A 19,498-nucleotide genomic window follows, 5' to 3' on the forward strand; every position below is an offset into this window, starting at 1 on the left:
CTAATAACTGAAGTCCACTTCTTCTCGAGGAGGCCGCCGAACTTGCGGTCCATCTCGCCGGACATGTCGGCTTCCTTCTTGAACGCTTCCAGCACTTGTGTTATCGGTTGAAGCAACGTCCTGGATAGCCTCTAACTAATCCAACCAGAAGCAACCTAAAGTAATCATACAGATAGGACTCACTTTCTTTTGAAGCCTAATAACTGAAGTCCACTTCTTCTCGAGGAGGCCGCCGAACTTGCGGTCCATCTCGCCGGACATGTCGGCTTCCTTCTTGAACGCTTCCAGCACTTGTGTTATCGGTTGAAGCAACGTCCTGGATAGCCTCTAAGTAACAAAACAATAGAACCCTATGGAGTTTGGGCTTGTGTGATTCGCCTTGACGAATATTTCGTATCCAGGGTCCGATGATGGAGCTGTAAGGGGGCAGAATTTTTTTTCACTATGTGACTGTCTTTATTTTGTACTTAATATATATTTTACATATTATACCTATTCGTGTTTCATTATGAATCGAAATATAAAAAACTTATTAAACTCTATTAAAATTTTAAATTAATTTATCAAGTTTGAATACCTCATTGTACCTTAAAATTAATAACTTAAATCAAGTCTTAATACGGTCACGGCTCAAGATTTTTTTGTCCATTTCAGCGTTCTTTTTACTCTTTTGACGTTGCGTTGACAGCTTTTACCTAAATTCGCGCGGAATATTTTTGTGAAATGGCTCTTAAGTATCTTAATTGGAACTGATTTACACGGAAAAAAGATTGATCTGAGCTTTTAGTTAGATCTGAGTTAGTTTTGACACCTGTACTAACTAACGGTATGAGACAGCAAGATGGGCGTAACGAAGCAAGACCGAGATGTGCGGAACACGAGTTGTTTGTAATTTGTATGTACCGCACGTCTTAGCATTCCATTTGCATATGAACCGCATGGCCGTGCACATCGATGAAATGTTAATTTTATTTTAGACTAGGCTTACGAATGCGACGTTTTCGAAATTCTGTTTTCAACTTTTCCAAACGGTTTATTGTTAATGTTTGTTAATTACTATTATGGCGTATTCAAAAGTTGGAATTATTAAAAAATGGTATGAAATGTTTGATAAATTTATTCATTTATTCAAGTTATTATAGTAAAAGTCATACTTTCCTTGAATTGTTTAATATAGCTGATTTAAAATAATAAACTACCGCCTCATTATTTATGTAGAGCTTAAAGAAGGCATTAATTAAACTGACTATTTTAATTCTTCGTTGCTTGCTCCTCTAGCTGGCTTAAAATAGACCATGATACAATGGGATTAAGGTTGATAATCTAAGCGTAATATTGTGGGGGTGGAGGGATGGGGTCGCCCACATGCTTGGTATCGATCGCCTCCTCCCACCCTAGGCGCCGGCTGGTGGGCTACGTCAGACCTCGACTGCGTCATTGCGAATCTCTTTTCCGTGAGCTATTTCAATCAGCCTCTCTTGAGACCGCCTGCGAATGTCCTCCGTGATATAATAACGCACCAATGATGAGAATTGATGAAACAATGACTACGCTACGACTCATCTTCTGGGACAAGAATACGGAAAATTGACGATACTGTGCACTATTGTAAAACAACGAAATGCCATTTTGAACCGAAATGGAACCTGACCGACATTAGCTTAGCATTGTTACTGAAGAAAGTTGTTTTGTTAAAGATACGTTCCAAGCTGAGCTTAATTCTTCAACAGCCTTGCTCAGTGAAATCCTGCGCATTTCATGAACCGCGGCTAACGCCTTACGACCTGACATTATTATGTTGACGTTGGTTTCATGGCACGTAATAATCGCAGGTCGCAAGGGTAAATGAAGTATCGGGAAACTCGTGACTAGCAAAGGGGAATGAAATGCCAGGGGCGGGTTATTTTCAAAGGGGGTGACGTCATAAAGGGCAGGAAACCAAACAACTTGATGCACGAAACTGACATCCACGAACGCGCTTGCACGTAGATATCATGTACCTACCTACTTCCACAAAAACTTTCAATGAACAGCTAGTATCTCGTACATGCTAATTTGATTAGATTCGTGACCGAGCAACGAAATGATTAAATCCTTTCAATACTCAGACTGGCATACACGTAATGAGAATGTGAATTTCTCTTGATGTTTACAAAATAGTGTCTCAACAAATGCAAGAGCAAGTGATTGACTCATGACATGACATGACTTTTAACGGGACACACTGTTTTCTTTTGAAATGATATAGGGTAAACCAGAGAGTGATTGCCCACTGGTAGTGATTGCCCGCTTTAAGAATAATATTGTCAGGTGCTGACCTTGAATCACTCTAGTTAGATTTGAATTTACTAAGTAGATGGCTCCGAGATCAATGTACAGTAGATTTAAAATTTACAATAGGAAACACTAAAAAAAACAGTTATGGCGGATTTTGTCAAGACGGGTGAAAATGTTACTCAAACAGATAAAGGCCTTAACAATTTTACTAACGAATTACTTGCTTAGAGGTAAATTATTTTTTGCAAGTTATTTAATATTCAACTAATGGTGATAGTCATGATGAAATTATAAGTGTTTTCTCCATTATCAATGAAAAGAACTGATAAAATTTGATTTCTAACGGTGATTTTAACGGTGGGTAATCACTGCACGTAAATCTGTATATTTTTAGTTATTGCCCACCATAATTTCAGTTATTGCCATATGTTAATGTATAGTTATTGCCCAGGGCAATTATTATTAGAGTGTTGCCACCATGCAGTAGCAGTGTTTAAGTTGCTAATTGCTAGACTTGTTTTGCAATTTACAGGCATAAATATTGAAATGGCTTTTAATGTTTCATTTTCAGTATGCCAAAGACTCCAAAGGTTCAATATAGCATAGAAAATATGCAAAAAGCGATCGAAGCTGTACAAGATGTATCCAACAATTTATCTACAAGATAAATTGCTGAAAAATATGGTTTGGCTTGAAAAAATTGATTATAAATTCAAACGCAAATACAAAAAATGAAAATCCTACTTTAAATCTACTAGTGAAAATGTTAATTGTAAGGAAATAGATACAACTTAAGGGAAGAATAACCAACAGCTAATTGAACATTCTGAGCAACCACTTGAACTGATATCAAAGAAGATAAAAAATAAATACATATAAAATTTACATATAAAATTCAAATTTTTGCGTCATCTATGTTTTGAAGATGATTCTGTCTCTGCCGATTCTGACTCATCAACATCAGCTCAAGAAATATTTGATAATATACATAGTTAATAAGGCCAAACGCAATTTATTTTGAAATTTTGAAGACTGTACTACTAGAATATAAGTTTAATGTTTTCTTTTGTTTATTTAAAGCTTATTTTGTCATTTTAAAAATGATTATTTTGTTTTAAGATACTGGGCAATTACTGTGCTTTAATGTGGGCAATTAGTGTAAGTAATGGGCAATGACTGTACTTTTTGGAGGATTTTAAATTTATTTCAATATTTTCCAAGTTACGTAAGTTTTAACTAAAAACTGTTAATATTCTGTTTAACAGTTTATTGAGTTATAAGAAAAAAGTCATAAATGGTCGATAATGAAAATACTTTCTTTAATTTTTCATCTCAAAGTGTTTGAAATCCTTAAGTTGGCAATAGCTATACGGTTTACCCTACAATGTTTAATATTTTGAATTTTTTAAAGTTTAAACAGAAACAATCCTCTTTCTTAAACCATAAGAGCCAAAGGAAAATTATAGACTTTCTCACTTACCCTGTGAACAAATAAGAATAAGGCCCGATTCGACCAAACTTTTATCCGAGAATAACTCCTGGTATAACTGACACATTGACAGTTTCAGTATAGGAAATATGTCAAAAAGTCGAATAACTGACGATTTATTGTGATTTCTGAGATTAATATTTACTCTTGTTTGGTCGAATCCACCCTGAACCGACTAAAGTCTTGTCTGAGGCCTGAGCGAATAAAACAGATAGAGCGGATCATTTTTAAATTAATATGCAATAGATCGGCTGATAGGCGAATAATGATAATTCATGTTATAACAAAAGATCTGACTAAAGAATGAAATATGAATTTGAATACATCGATCAAATCGACCGCTCTTCTACTTATAGCCTCAAGAACAATATTACGTATCAATCAGATAACATCTTGGACTGTTAACAATAAATGACTCGAGCGCAATCAATTGCAGAAATCGTTAATTGATGAAAGATACGTTCACAACAAAGCGTATCATCAATCAAATTCTGGGGATTCACATCCAAAGTTAACCTCTAAAAATACTTTTACTTTTAGCAATTAGAATACCAACATTTACAAGTAGGCACCTCTAGTATGGGATCACCCACAATATATGTCTTACTTGTGCAACAGTCTTACAGTTTCATAAGTTCAGATTTTTTTTATCTCCTACTTTCAAAAACTTGAATATCGCATAGTATACCAAATAAGTACTTTTGTACTTTAAAAAGTAAGAGAATGAATTGGAAGTTAAGAGTTATGTAATAAAACCTGAAACAACGAAAACAAGACAAGTGCTTGCATACAGAAAGTTCGTGAAAATCCATGATTATTATCGTCAATTTCTTGCTAGATGGTGTAATTAATTTCCCGTATGAATAAGAATCCATGGAGAAGTTTAATTATACCAGAATACTTATCGAAATCTACCCTATAATTGGAGATACGCCCTTGCTCTGTACGTATCTGCATGCGGCAAAATGACCAAGAACCTGTTAGGACCTCATTCCTAGCGCGCCGAGACGCTTAGCGTATGAGCAACGGGTCTTGAACTTACAATAACTTGCATTCCTCGGATCTTGGTCACGAGAGCTTTATTGAAGAAAGATATAACAATAATGTCTTAAATTTATCAGGAGATACGGCCTTCCACTGCATCTGCCAGTGCAGTATCTGCATGCGGCAGAATGACCACGAACGGGCGAGGACCACATTCCTAGCGCGCCGAGACGCTTAGCGGATGGGCAACGGGTCTTGAACCTTACAATGACTTACATTCCTTCATTCTTGGCCATGAGAACGATATGAAGAAAGATATTAACTATAATGTGTTAGTAATAACTGCTTTCCTTGAAGAGTTTATGAGCTTTTTCCACAGTTTACGTTTTTTTTAATAGGAACAGTTACTAGGAACAGACAGTAATTACAATATTTTTTCTAGGTTACTTTACTCGTACCAATCATAACTACAGTTGTTGCTCGCTATTTCGAGAGTTGCCAAGTCCATATTTTTGCTGTTTTCGGAAACCTTTTACTGATTTCGTAGTTATGTTACGCACGCCTCATTCTCCCAAAAAAACATGACCGCTTACGAAATTCTGAAATACACAAGACCGTGATTGGTCCAAATATAGAAATACAACCAGTCAAAATAATATAAAGTGGTCTTAAAGTAGAGCTAAGATCGATTTGGATATATTTGTCAATAATATTAAGGCACAGAGAAGAGATAAGTTGAAAATAAAACAGGAACAACCTTGATACACACTATTTTCGCGTATACTAGTGAAGAAGGACCTTGCTAAAGTTAACATGAACTTTTTGCCGATGTGTCATCAAGTTTTGCAACAACCTTACAAATGAGTATGTTGACATTGACAAACATGTTATAGGCAAATAGGGAAACAAAAACTGGTACAGCGATGATGGCACATAATAATGATGTGATGGATTAATATAATTTTGTAGCTCTCTCTACAATGTAGTATTTTATGATTTTATGTATGAGTTACTGAAACATAACATCTAAAAACGTAATAGAACGGTGTACATTATTCTAAATCTCAAAATAGTCCAGTCAATAAAGCATTATAGATGGAAAACTGTGGAACACAATTTCTGACTTCAGGACTTTATTAAGACTAGTTAGGTGGTGAACATAGCAAAAGTCCCCGCCCTTAGCCCTTGAGCCGGCGGGGAGAGGGGGGTTTAAAGGTACCACTTTTCGGTTTTTCGCTTAATCCTCGGAAACTATGCGTCCTATTGACATGACTAGGTACTATGAACCAAAAAAAGCTTATTCAATTTGCTACAGGTGAGATAGACAAGTTTTTCTATAAATTATATAGTTTTCGCGGCATCTGCTCTAGAAGGTCTGTAATATTGGAAATTTTATTTTTGTCTTACATGTTCCCATCAGGAGAAAATCGACTAAATCAACATTGAGCAATCATTCTAGACATGCGGGAGCATGTTAAGCCTAGTTCCAGGGAGGGGACTGCACCGTGCGTATATTTAGACGAACCACTTTGAGCCACTTTTGACTCCTCATCACTCAAAAACTACTGTGCATTAACACTTCAAATTTGGCTCATGTGTTGAGACTTGCAAGATATACATCAGTTTTAAATTTCATAAATATGCCTCAAACGGTTCTTTAGATATTGACGTCCAAAAATCTACATGTCTGACCTATAGACCAAATTCTAACCACTTCCAGATGACCTCGAAGGTTCAAATTTGGCATCCAGAAAGGTAGTTATGTAAATACAAAGGAACAAATAAAAAACCAGTAAATTTTAACATTTCACATGTGATAGATAGATAGTAGTGCTCTAAATATCGATTTTTGAACGTCAATACCTAAATAACCGTTTGAGGTATATTTATGAAATTTGAAGCTGATGTACATATCTTGCAAGTCTCAATACATGAGCCAAATTTGAAGTGTTAATGCACAGTAGTTTTTGAATGATGAGGAGTCAAAAATGGCTCTAATTGATTCGTCTAAATATACGCACCGTGCAGTCCCCTCCCTGGAACTAGGCTTAACATGCTCCCGCATGTCTATAGTATTTGCTCAATGTTGATTTAGTCGATTTTCTCCTGAAAGGAACATAAGTTGACAACAATAAAATTTCCAATTTTACAGACCTTCTAGAGCAGATGCCGCAAAAACTATACAAGATATAGAAAAACTTGACGGTCTCACCTGTAGCAAATTGAATAAGCTTTTTTTGGTTCATAGTAGTTATGTCACTAGGACGCATAGTTTCCGAGGATTAAGCGAAAAACCGAAAAGTGGTACCTTTAAACCCCCCTCTCCCCGCCGGCTCAAGGGCTAAGGGCGGGGACTTTTGTCATGTTCACCATCTAACTAGGCTTAATAAAGTCCCGAGGTCAGAAATTATGTTCCACGGATTTCTCTCTACACCGTCGTTAAGGCATTCATTGACTGGACTAAAATTCAATACTTTTATACAAACTGGAATGACATTTCAGCAACAACAGAACAGAATAAACGTATTGAGTATTGAGAATACACATGTAGCATTGCAGAAAATCTGGGGGCACGGCAGTGCCCCCACCAAGTCGAGCAAAAAAGCGGCACGGCCACACCATCCTTTTCTCGAAGCAATTCAGCAATTCATGAAAACACGTGTAAATTAAATTATTTAGTGCGATGGCCAAGTCAATAATTTATGTAAAACGTTAAAGATTTCCTGGCCTGGACTTGGTATTACATGGATCTCACAACTTTTTATTTATTTATTTATTTATTTATTTGAACACCAACAAGGTTACATTGAGGCTTCACAAAAGTAACTATAAAAAATGACACTTGTTAAATGCAAACTTAATTATAGGTGAAAACATCATGCGTTAGAGACTAAAGCAACAGCAATTAGGGATTAAAAACCGTTACCGTAGAACAACTGAGTTGCGAGACTTGGTTTTTTTGACAAGTGTTTTTGATGGGATAAATATTACAATACGCATTAAAAATACTACTTAAACCTCAGATAAGATGGAAATATTTGAATAAACTTAGCAAATAATAATTATGTATTAACATAGTTTGTTGTTAATTTTTACCGAAATGTAAGTTTGTTCAAGGTAAAATGACGAAAGTAGAAATTCATCCGTCAGTCAAGGCTACTTTATCAAGTAAGGCAAGAGGAAAGTGAATTAAAACCGCACCGCTTTAGTAACATACAGTGTTGATTGTACTACAAACATCTTAAAAGCTATAATCGTTGAACCGATCGATTTTCAGACACATGTTCGGCAATGACTATATCAGCCGTTATGCAAGACAGATTATGATCTTGATCGATTATGGTAATAAACTATGACGCAAGATTTTTTCTGTTTGGGTGTTCAAAAAGTAAGACAACTCTCGATTCGACCTGCTTCATTCAAACCAATGGGAGGTCTCAGGCCGGCCGCGGAGATTGTTATCACCAAACTAATTTGAATAACATTACACTAGAAGCATTATGCACGTGGTTGTTGGTACACTTTCACTGTTATTCTTTTGTATATTAGTGGCCATTGCTCAAAATCTAGTTAAAAATGGCAATCTGGGTTTCATAAATAAAAGCTACTAATTAGCAAGGCATTAAGATCTTAATATGTATGAATGTAATGAGAATTCCGAACGCAAGGCGAGTTGCCTGGTGTTATACCTACTGATCATTTGATCAATAAAGAGCACCTGCTTTCTACTTGTTAAAAACCTGTAGAGAGACTCGACTCTAGTTGAAGCCACCTGCAATGGGTAATGCAGTTAAAAGCTCTACGATATTATAACTTGTGAATAGCTAACTGTTATGTTAAACCACTTTATGGGAATTCGCTGAATGGAATTGGAATGGATAACTTTAAGGATAAATGGAAACTTTCGAAAATACACNCTTAACAAAATTATCAATTTAGATACTGCAAATGCAGCGGATCAAAGCTTATCCGACGTGCGTTCAGAGTATTACACAACAGATCTGTTACATTAATCTTATATTAGTCAAGGTATTTGGCAAAATGAGTCTGTTGCTCTTAATTTGTGATCGTTATTTTTAATCAACACACGCGTTCAATGACCCCGATTTGTAACGGAGCAAATTCAAACGGAATCACAAATGCTCCCCGTGTTTCTGCTACAATTATGTATTCTGTGGTTTCTGTGACTGTTCAAAACCAGGAAGATACAAGTGAATTCACAGATGATTTATGGAAAAAGCTGTGCTACTTTTGCGAGTGCAGTGCTTTTTGGAGCTACAGGATTTGACGAGGTATTTTTTGTGCAATTGCCAATTCTTATTCCTTCATAAAATTATTCCTTATGCCTTTCTTCAGCAAACAGTTAAACCCACCAGAAGTTAGCTTTTATTGTGACAAGTTTATCTGGTAGGTAGTAAATGCAACCATCATTGCAACTATTGCTACTTAAATAAAAGCTTGAAATATAGATTATAACAACAGAGTTTTAATGAATCTATTACAAAATGTAGAAAGAAGAAGTTTCTAGCTTTCAAATGTGGCACACATGACTTATGTAGAAAGTAAACCTCAATATTGTCGAGTGCCTAATCTGGGGGCACGGCAGTGCCCCCGCCAAGTCGAGCGCGAAGCAAACACTGCCGTACCATCTTTACTGGAACCATTTCGCCGCATTTTCAGGCCTCTATTTGAGAACCTCTGGATAAGACCAGAACGCAGAAATTTTTGTCATCTAGTAAGCTATAATCACATACTTAAAATCCAAAATTTCAAGTCTGTAGGTCATTTAGTTCCGAAGTTAAGCAAAAGCAAAGTTTCGCATTTACGACACTCACTCACTCACTGATGATCATCAAAATAGAACTAGTACTTCCCATTAACTCAGAGAGTTGAAATTTGGTACAGAGTTAGGGTTTAATGACTACATAAAGGGAAAACTATAAAAACTAGGAAAATCGAAGATCTGGAGTAACACCACATTCACAATCAATACTACTAGCGCCACACCGGCAACCGTGGTGTTCGCCTGTACCGCTCATCGCTAGATGGCGTGGCACTTGTTATTAAAACAATTTCTGTTTCGTTGTCCATTTTAAAGGTCGTTGAGTGTATTTGTGTTTAATATCGTAGAAAAAAATTATGCCACTTTCTACAAAAAGAAGTGAAATCCCACCAAAAACATTCTGTAAAAAATTAGCCAAGTCTCGATGGAGCTGCCTGTTTATCTCTAAAAAGTAATGAAATCTAGACAAAGTCGTGCCAAGTCTATGGTTCCTTACTGCGATTTCTTTATTATTATATTTAATGTTGTGTGACTTGGCCGTTGAACAATCTTTATTAAGATAATCATACATTTAAGTATTATTGAAATACGCAGCTTTATTAAGCCTACAATTGACTGGTTATTGCATCAACGTTTTCCAAGTGCAATTTATTTTCCATCGTATTGACGATGGAAAATAAATTGCACTTGGAAAACCATACCCATTGCGGTAGCGGATTTGGCGACAGATTGGTGCAATGGTGTCATGGAGCATCTGGTTTGGTACCCTTCAACGGCCAAGTCACACAACATTAAATATAATAATAAAGAAATCGCAGTGAGGAACCATAGACTTGGCACGACTTTGTCTAGATTTCATTACTTTTTAGAGATAAACAGGCAGCTCCATCGAGACTTGGCTAATTTTTTACAGAATGTTTTTGGTGGGATCACATTTATCTAATTAGATTACGTAAGTCTAACGTGCTCATTTTGACAGGTTACACCTTGGACGCGTTTAATTTTCGAGCAACAATAGCGTGTGAACAGCTTGCCCACATCTTTGTTTAGATAAGTGTCGACTGGATCGCTCTCCTTTCACTTCGGCTGAGCGAACGCAAAGGGTACCAAGGTACAAGGCATGATAGGGCATTTGGGCTATAGTTCACGATCGAAACAAGAGACAACGAATGGGAAAATTATACGGAATAGAATTCGTAATAGGTCGTACCTACTCGGCGTCTTGTTTGTAACGAAATTGAACTGAGCAATTTTGTTTTTATGCATTCGTAGATAAGTGTCATGATTATCTCCGATTTTTAGTGACAATCGTTTGTCGATAGCAATTATCACTCGTAAAAGATTACAGGCAATTATGATGTCATAAGCTTGGGTAAAATATGGTGGGATTTCTGGGTGTTTGAAAGTTGATCACCAAGTAGAAGTGTGAGGCGCCACAAGCCGGGTCAACGACTTGAAAACTGTAAGAACACTGTTACTTTCAAAGGTCGACAGCGCGCAGGTCGGGCCGAAACACAGCTACTGCCATGTACTGCCACACATACCACCACAATGGGGACCGACGACAAAAGCGTAATCTGTACCCGACTACGCCAGAAAGAGGGTTATTTATTAATATTATAATCACTTTTTAACCCCTTTTTAATATACAAGAGACTTTTGAATATTAGTAATATGTATGTATAAAAAGCGATCATTATCCATCTTTTTGGCGAACAATAAAACTCAGTAAAACTCATTTATTTCTGGAAGTAGGCTTTAAAAAAGCACTTTTACATGTCCCAGTATTAACCCTACCACTGCTTCAGGACAATAAATGGGCCAGTGCTCAGAAGAAGCAGCGCAAGAAATAATAAACATTACTAACTGCTAGGACACTAAATATTGCTTCAAAATTAACATGAGTAATAATAAGAAGGTCATCCTTTGTACGTACATTCTGTAGTAGGTACCTAATATAGCTAGAAATATCTTTAGTTAGATGAACATGTCATGCATTTGACTTTACTTGTTCAAACTGTTATAATGAGTAATTAATCAAAGTTTAATTATAGTTAGTTATGTTACTTAACTAAATATTGGACCTCTCAAAATCCTGTTACGGAACAAAACATACTCAGGTGTAAGAGACCTCGCGATTGGTTTAGAATGAATGAAATTGATATTCATAAAGTAGGTAAATGGAGATAATAAAAACTAGACAACGCGGAAGGAAGTTAATCGTTAAACACGGTTACACAAACAAACATAACTGCAGTGAAGACCGACGTCTAACACGGCTACATTTATGGATGATATTGATGTTCGAAATCTAGTTATTTGCCGACTATTTTTACATTAGCTCAAAAAGTATACGCAAGTTTAATTTAATTAAGAATTATTACGAATAATCTAAACTACAGAAGTAAAATTTCACAATAGATCAATACTGTGAAAAGTATTTTAAGCCATCACTTTCATAAAAGCAGTGCTAACAATTGCAACATCGCTTCAACCTTGTCGCCTCTAAACATATTTTCAATTAGCCAAATTCAGAAGCTGAAAAAATTGGATTGTTTCTAGTTGATGAGTACTGAAGGTATAGTTTTTTGCGAACTAGTTGTTTGCTCATCCAGTAGTCAATTCCGTTTTCATTTTCTGTTTTAAAAATGCCCAATATTTACAGTGAGTTTTATTATTTACGAATTAAAGACAAAAGTAACTATAAAATGGAATCGGTAAAACTGGGTCAAGTGCAACTTGTGCTCACTCTCAGTGTTTCAAACGAATTCATTAATAATGATAGCCGAAACGCGCATTGTCCGTAAATAATGTGTTGTTTTCGAATTTGAACTCTTTTATGTGTTGCCGACGATGCGTTTTTAGACTTTCAATTATTTATTGCACCGTACAAACTCACTAACATTATTGTTGGTTGCACCTCTATCAACAAACGTAATCAATCAGAAAAGTTGATATAAGTACCCTGATTTTCCACAGCAGATATTTTACGTGCTGTGGCGCCGTTTGTACGACTTCACTAATTTCAGAGAAGAGTCAACCTACATTACGGTTAAGCTTGAATAGGGATGTTTCCTAGGTAAAAAGGCAAGAGTTTTAATTATTCCGTCAGTTAGCTTATAACAACAGTAAACATGCAAAATCATTGTTTTTTCATTAGTTTTCGTTGACTGTACTTAGTGCAAAAGCCGAAAAAAATATGATATTAAATTAATTTAAATCGGGGGCGTCGACCACGGGTGCGTCGAACATTGGGGGACTCGGCCACGGACCCTTCTTTTTTATATGTATAGGACGAAGTCCAGTGCAGTTAAGCTAGATCTCAATATTTTTACCTCAGATTTTAGACGAGAACATTAAGTTAAATAATTTAATAGACCCAGTTTTCAGTCTTCAGGAGAACATGGGCTCAGAGTAGAGCCCTGTTGATCCAAAATAAGGTCTTCACATTTTTAACCCTCAAGCGGTCAATGGTTACTACTATACTCTACTGAGTATCCACATTATTTTGAACTTTAATGTACCTTATGTTAAGGTCCAAAAAAAGGAAATAAAGTTTCTTGTCCGATTAAGGGTTAGCATACCGACAGAATGACAGTTCTTTACTTGATATATAGCTTTACTTACAGCTCCTCTCGTTGCCGTTGTGACAACACCATTTTCATCGTGGTCGGATGGCGCTGAGGCGGCGGTCCCTTAAGTTCACTGCACTAGAGTCTTACAACTTCACGCGGGCGACGGCGGTTGTGCCGTTGCCATTCTCACACCTATGGACAAAAAGAAAAAAATTAAAATGTACAGTTGTGAGAAATATCTAGCACAAGACAACAAGGTCTATTATTGATAATAATTACACATACACAAATCCCAATTTTTGTTAGATTCTGCCACAGAGAAATTTACGGGTTAGCAGACTTGACAAAACATTACTTTTAAGTTAATGTGACAAACTTTAGTAAAAAATAATGCTCAGTCAGAAAAGAGAAAAGCTGGACTGTCATGGGTCTAGCTCTCGCCTTTCATTGGCCTTTGGTCGCGCCCAGCGATGGCGATCAGCACGCGTTGGTGTGATTGAAGCTTAAAACAATCACATAGTGACAAATATCTTCAACAACATACCATATATTCCTAAATTTATTTATACATAACGAGTGAGTCCATGTATCATAGCAACTTGGTTTTATAATTCTAGCAAACTTTACACTTTAAAACTTTTGGCAATACAGTTAAAAACTATGTAAATGTCACTTAAGGGACTCAATTATTTGATGTAATGTAAAGTGGACGTTAATTAGAGACAGTATGGAGAGAAAACAAGGTAATCCAAGTAAAATCAAGCCAATTCATCTTTTTAACACCCTCAGCGCAAACCAATGCTATATAGCAAGCGTGTGCAAAAATGATACACCGGCACTGATGGTTTTAAGGAGTTTATTGTTAAATTGAGTGACATTATAAAGTCTACTCTATTATTAGGTCTGAATATTAACAGTTAATTAAAATTAAGAAAATATTTTTAACTCATGACAGACACAATTAATAAATTATCTGATCAATGATTGATACTGATACGACTTACAGTTTACTAATCATGACTTATTATGTAATGGTAGATATAATGTGATCAGTTCATTTATATTTTTTTCCATAACATATAGGATGTTTGGACTTATTTGCTTTGATATTGTAGGTATATGGCTTATATGCAAAATTATTACACTACAGAGTTGTTGTCTATCAATCTCTAGGTTCAACTAATTTGGCTTGCACTTGGATTTGGTTTTGTTTGAATTGAACCTGTGAAAGCCCTAGTTGCATGCAAAAAAAGTGATATGACAATAATAAATGACTATTTTAAGTTTTTAAAAAGCATTTTACATGTTCCAGTATAATTTTAACCCTATCAGTCATTCACGACAGAAAGCCAGGACTGTCTTTAACCTATTAGGGGCCCTGGACATTTAAGGATTAAGGGGGGCCCTTATCATCTGGAAAAAGGTCTTATTAGTAGATGGGGGCCCCCTCGGTCACGGGGCCCTGGGCACGTGCCCCAAGTGCCCAGTGGGAAAGAGGGGCCTGCAGAAAGCAGCAGTGAAAGAAATTTGGTCACTATCGGCAACCTCTTTTTGTAGACTTAGGCTGGGTTGCACCATCTTACTTTGACTTTAACAAACATCAAAAATGTGTCAAACCATGCAAAATACACTGGTTATCGTAATATTTACGGTCAATGTAGGTGGTGTAATGTACCACTCAGCCTTATTATTTTATATGTATTGATGTGAGCTAAGAAAATTCAACTTTATTAGACCATTTTCTTATCTTGTTTATCTATTATTTCCTTTACAAATTGATGCTTTAATGAATTATCTTTAGTCATGTTATTTTATATTTAACAAAAAAATGCTACTAATAAATATCATCTAAAGTTAACATGATATTATCTTATTTGAGAGGTTTCTTTTAATTTAAAGTTTGCTATTAAACATGTAATTTAAGCCCATCAAAACTACTATGGCTTCAGTTCAAGGGCAGCTATATTTTGACAGGTGCTGCAAATGAAGTCCTACTAGTGCTTGTTGAGCTTTCTCTTGTTCTTTGCAATGATTAAACTAATTTATAACATAACCAAGAAACTTATTTTAGTTGATTTTGTTTACAAATTTTATGGCAGACAGAATATTTGTATTCGTAGGTTGCACATTTTAAAATCTGTGTGTTATGCCTCGTGAGGATATTATTGGTTTTTATGTAACCTATTTACTAGAAGAGTAAAATATTGTTGTTAGTAATGTCTATGAAGGAGGGTAATCTAGGGAAATATTGACCCCATTTCTATGTTTCTCCACCATCTATAAACTCTGAATACAAAAAATTAAATAGAATACGTATAGATGCGTGATATTCTTTCTTAGACGCACTGAAACCTACCCAAACGAAACTGCGGTCTACGGCTAGTTCACAAATAAAAAACTGACACCACTAACCTTTACTTCGTAGTAAAACTGGTGTAAGGGATTATTTTTGAAGTTTTAAATTCATTTACAAGTATCTTTAAAAATCTAAAGAAAAGATTTTACATGTGCAGAAGACAACATCGTTTTGAAAAAATCATGCGCAAAAATAATAAAACCGAGCACTGCAGTAAAATGAGTCAGAAATCAAACGTCAAATCCAATAGGGTTACTGTCAGTTTGCCACATCAACGTAACGTTAAAAAAAATCTGCTTTATTCAGGGGGCTGCCTCTAAGACCCTCATCAAAATTAATTCAAAGAATTTACTAGCCGCTAGGTCTTCAAGTTATGAACAAATAATCTAAAAGAACGGCCATATTGAACATCTGAAAAGAACCGAGGAATTTGCCCCTAAAATTCTCTAAAATAACTCTTTACATCAAATACAAATGTAAAAATGCATGTAGTGTACTTACAAATCACAAATTTACACAAAAAATTGCACTTTAGTTCGATAAAAATAACACACACGAGACAAACACAATCCACACAAGACTCGAGGCAGAAAACCGTTTTCGTTGCAATGGCTCAATCATACTCGACAAGCAGTTTCGATTTTTTTGCTTCCTTTCTAAGTTTACAGCGCCATCTCTACTGAAATGTGTAAAACGATAAATATTTCGTCAAAAACTTGTAACACCAAGAACAAAGGGAGATGCAGATAGTGACATTCGAATATATGAAAAGGATAGCAATATGTAAGTGTTGCCATATTGATAATGTTGTGTAAGTATTTTACCGGTCTTTTTGTGTAAATAGTGATGTTCCTAGTACTTCTGTATTGGAACAGGTATTTAAATTTACGTATCAAGTGATATTATTATAAGAGGAGTATTTTCGAAGGAGACGCCATCGCGGCATCGGCACCGGACGGAAAATCTCACTCATTTAAAATGAATGAATATATAGCCTGACCAGGAACATAAAAACCCTGGCATAGAGGCGCGTCAATTGCATTTGATAGTGCAACACTAAGTACAGTCGTACCTGTGTTAAATTAATAGGCTAACTTTATGTATCAGGATTCAGGATTACGTCCTAATTTGATATTTTCATAAATTAACGAATAAAGATTATATAGGTAACCTGGTTTAAATAAATTAAATGAAACCATCAATCGAGCTGGTAGGATTTATTTTATTATTCATCAATAATCAAATTCAGAACTTGAATATTCAACTGCAATGTCTGCTCGTGAACGCTTCAAACTCGGTACTTCTTTCCCAATTCCATAAAATTCAACACTTAGAAAGTGACAAAAATCTTTAAAATAGGTAGTTGAAACAAACCACAGCTAATTTTCATAGTGGACTGTACTATATGATAAACATGTCAGTCAATTTGACAACCTTTGTCGGAAAAACCATTAAAAAAAAATTAAAAAAAAAAACCTTTGTCGGAAACATTAATCAATGAAAATATTGTCCGAACCCTTAGTATTTCTCTTCGACAAATACTTTAACACATTGTGAACCACTTTCCTTTCACGACTATAAAAAGATTTTAGCAATTTAATTCACGAAATCAATTGCGCACATTTAAAATAAAGTTTGTTTATACTTTGACAGCAATAGACTGACATGCAAGGTGACATGTCAATGAAGTTTTCAGTTACTGTTGCCATTAAAAGAAATTAGTACCATTAGTTTTCCGCAACATGGCGAGGGTTTTTATGTTCCTGGTCAGGCATAAAGAACTGATTTGAATTTTTAAGAATCAGTATTATATTTATTTAAGTTTAATTACGTCAGCAAAAATTAGTAATGAGTGTTTTATTGTTTGTTAAGTTTTTAACGTATGGGTGGCAGGTAGAGATGGGTAGTGGGTAAAAACCCATTTCACCCGATTGGGTTTAAACCGGGTGATTTGGGTAAAAACCCGGTTTTTACCCATTATCACCCATTCTGGCGGGTGAAAACAAAAATAGCGTTTTTTTAAAGTGAGAAATGGTATTTGTTGCTAAGGGGGCGTTCTAGTGTTACGTAATGCAATCTGGGGGGAGAGGAGGTCTTGAAAAACGTTACAATGCGTTACAGTGGCGGAAGGGCGGTCGATTTCAAATTTTTAAGCAGAAGTACTTTGTAGTTGGTGTTGTTATTTGTAACTTTATACCGTAATGTCATCAAAGAGAGTGTTTGGCATCTTTGGCATCCCCCCCTCCATGTCCTTGCCATGATCACAAATTATTGTGTTCCTACTAAATTTCTTTTAAATCGGTTCAACGATTCTTGAAATAACACCATTTTATAAAATAATTGGTCACATCATCATAACGTGATCAATTTTACGATTTGGCCACGATATAAATGCATATTAGTGTTAAATTACACTTATTACTTATTAATCAATAAACTTAAATGAGAAAAATTCAATAAAAATAAAGAAAAGATACCAATTGAAATAATTATAAAATTATTTGTTTTCACCCGGTGTAAACACCCACGGGTGGAATGAAACGGGTTTTTATTGGGTTTTTACCCTCATGTGGGTTTTTACCCGGGTGGAAACCCATCTCTAGTGGCAGGTGCGTAGCTACTAAGGGGCTAGGCGGGGCAGTGCTCCGGGGCCTTCAAACTCAGGGGGCCCCGAATCCTTACCAGAAAATCTCAATTGTACTCAGTAGCGGCGTAAGGGGGGGGGCGGCCAACCCCGGGTGCCAAGCATCAGGGGGTGACAAAGTCGCGCAGATTAGTACTCACTGACGCATCTGCATGGCAAGGACGGTCGTGATGTCATGACATCATGACAGGGGGGGTGCCTTAGGCTAAATTTATATAATGACGGGGGGGTTGGGGGGGGGGGGGGTGCCGCCCCGGGTGCCGGGTGGTTTATTGTGAAGAGAAGGGAAGAGAACGGTTTAAAAACATAATGCTGTATCAGTGCCCCGATTGCGCTAATTTGTATTTTTTTTAATTTTTGATTAATCTCTAAATTCATTCGCGTTTCATCTCTAGTCCATACTCCATTTTCATTCCACTTGATGTGCTATTCGGTAATATCGCGGTAAAGTTCACGCGCAAACAAAGACGAAACAACGGATTTAAGCATTTTCCATTAAAAGTCCGAACACCTTATTATTTCACTAAAACTAAAACAGCAAATGTTCGTGAAGGCGTTTAACTTGCGTATGAGAAAAAGTAGCTTTTTTTCAGCTTTTACACAAAGAAGCAGTTGCGTTTTGTTTTCGTTTGAAATAGCTATCAAAGGGACACCGCGATACGAATTTGTGATTTTCGTTCGTCGTCTACTAGTCGCATTGTAGTAGAAAATATTTGGCGCAATCGGGGCACAGGAAAGCAAGCATAATGTCAATAAACTTGATAAAACCTAACCAGTTTAGATTGTAGTAGGGCCCCATTTTTTTATTTTCCCCAAGGCCCTTGGTTACCTTAGTACCTACGCCACTGCTGGGTGGTCAAGCTTGAGATGCCCTAAGTCTTGCTTTCTGCCCCGTATTTAGAGATATTCCCAATTCAGTGTCCAACCCATTTCAGCCTCTGACGTAAGGCAAGGGGTATTATGAGTCTTGGGTAAGCGTTTATAAATTCGGTGTTAAATGCTAAATATTATGGAACCTAGGGCAGCTGTGATATTCAATACATTTATTTTGGAATAGCTGTCGTGGACCGATCGTTAGATAAGCCACATTGTGATGTGCCCGGGCATATCGTGATGCGCCGACAATTCATGATTTGCCCATCTGGTTGTGGTGTATGGGCCATAACATTCAGCTTTTTGACGATGGAGAAGACACACTCAAGTCAAATAATATTAATTTCACTTGATATTTTCACAGAAATCACGAAGTATTTATCCGATTGACATAACAAAAAAGAAGCGAACAGCTGAATAGCGATTGAATATTTCACTCCCTCACTCAACAAAACAAATGTCCGATTCTTGCACAGATTAGAGAGTGATTCTTGCGCCCATGGCCCATTTCGTAAGT

At 36.2% G+C, this 19,498-nt stretch overlaps 1 protein-coding gene across 5 annotated transcripts in view; it reads right to left on the minus strand.

Moving 5' to 3' along the window:
- Nucleotides 1-16,106, minus strand: part of LOC114356989 (LisH and WD40 domain-containing Lis-1) — a 34,881-nt gene extending 18,775 nt beyond the window's left edge. For 3 of the 5 annotated variants that reach the window (XM_028310392.1, XM_028310391.1, XM_028310390.1), the window contains exons 1-2: nt 15,966-16,106; nt 13,161-13,300 (exon numbers count right to left, since the gene is read on the minus strand). In XM_028310392.1, the coding sequence (XP_028166193.1) occupies nt 13,161-13,198 (38 nt within the window). In that variant the 5' untranslated portion in view covers nt 13,199-13,300; nt 15,966-16,106. Of the gene's footprint in view, nt 1-237; nt 283-13,160; nt 13,301-15,520; nt 15,674-15,965 lie in introns of those variants that run through there. The other 2 variants (XM_028310393.1, XM_028310395.1) reach the window with 2 other exon arrangements.
- Between the last annotated feature and the right edge of the window lie 3,392 nt (nt 16,107-19,498).

Source organism: Ostrinia furnacalis, unplaced genomic scaffold (genome assembly GCF_004193835.3).
Source record: "Ostrinia furnacalis isolate ACB-3 unplaced genomic scaffold, ASM419383v2 OfSCF3015, whole genome shotgun sequence".
In the NCBI taxonomy this organism is placed as follows: Eukaryota; Metazoa; Arthropoda; class Insecta; order Lepidoptera; family Crambidae; genus Ostrinia; species Ostrinia furnacalis.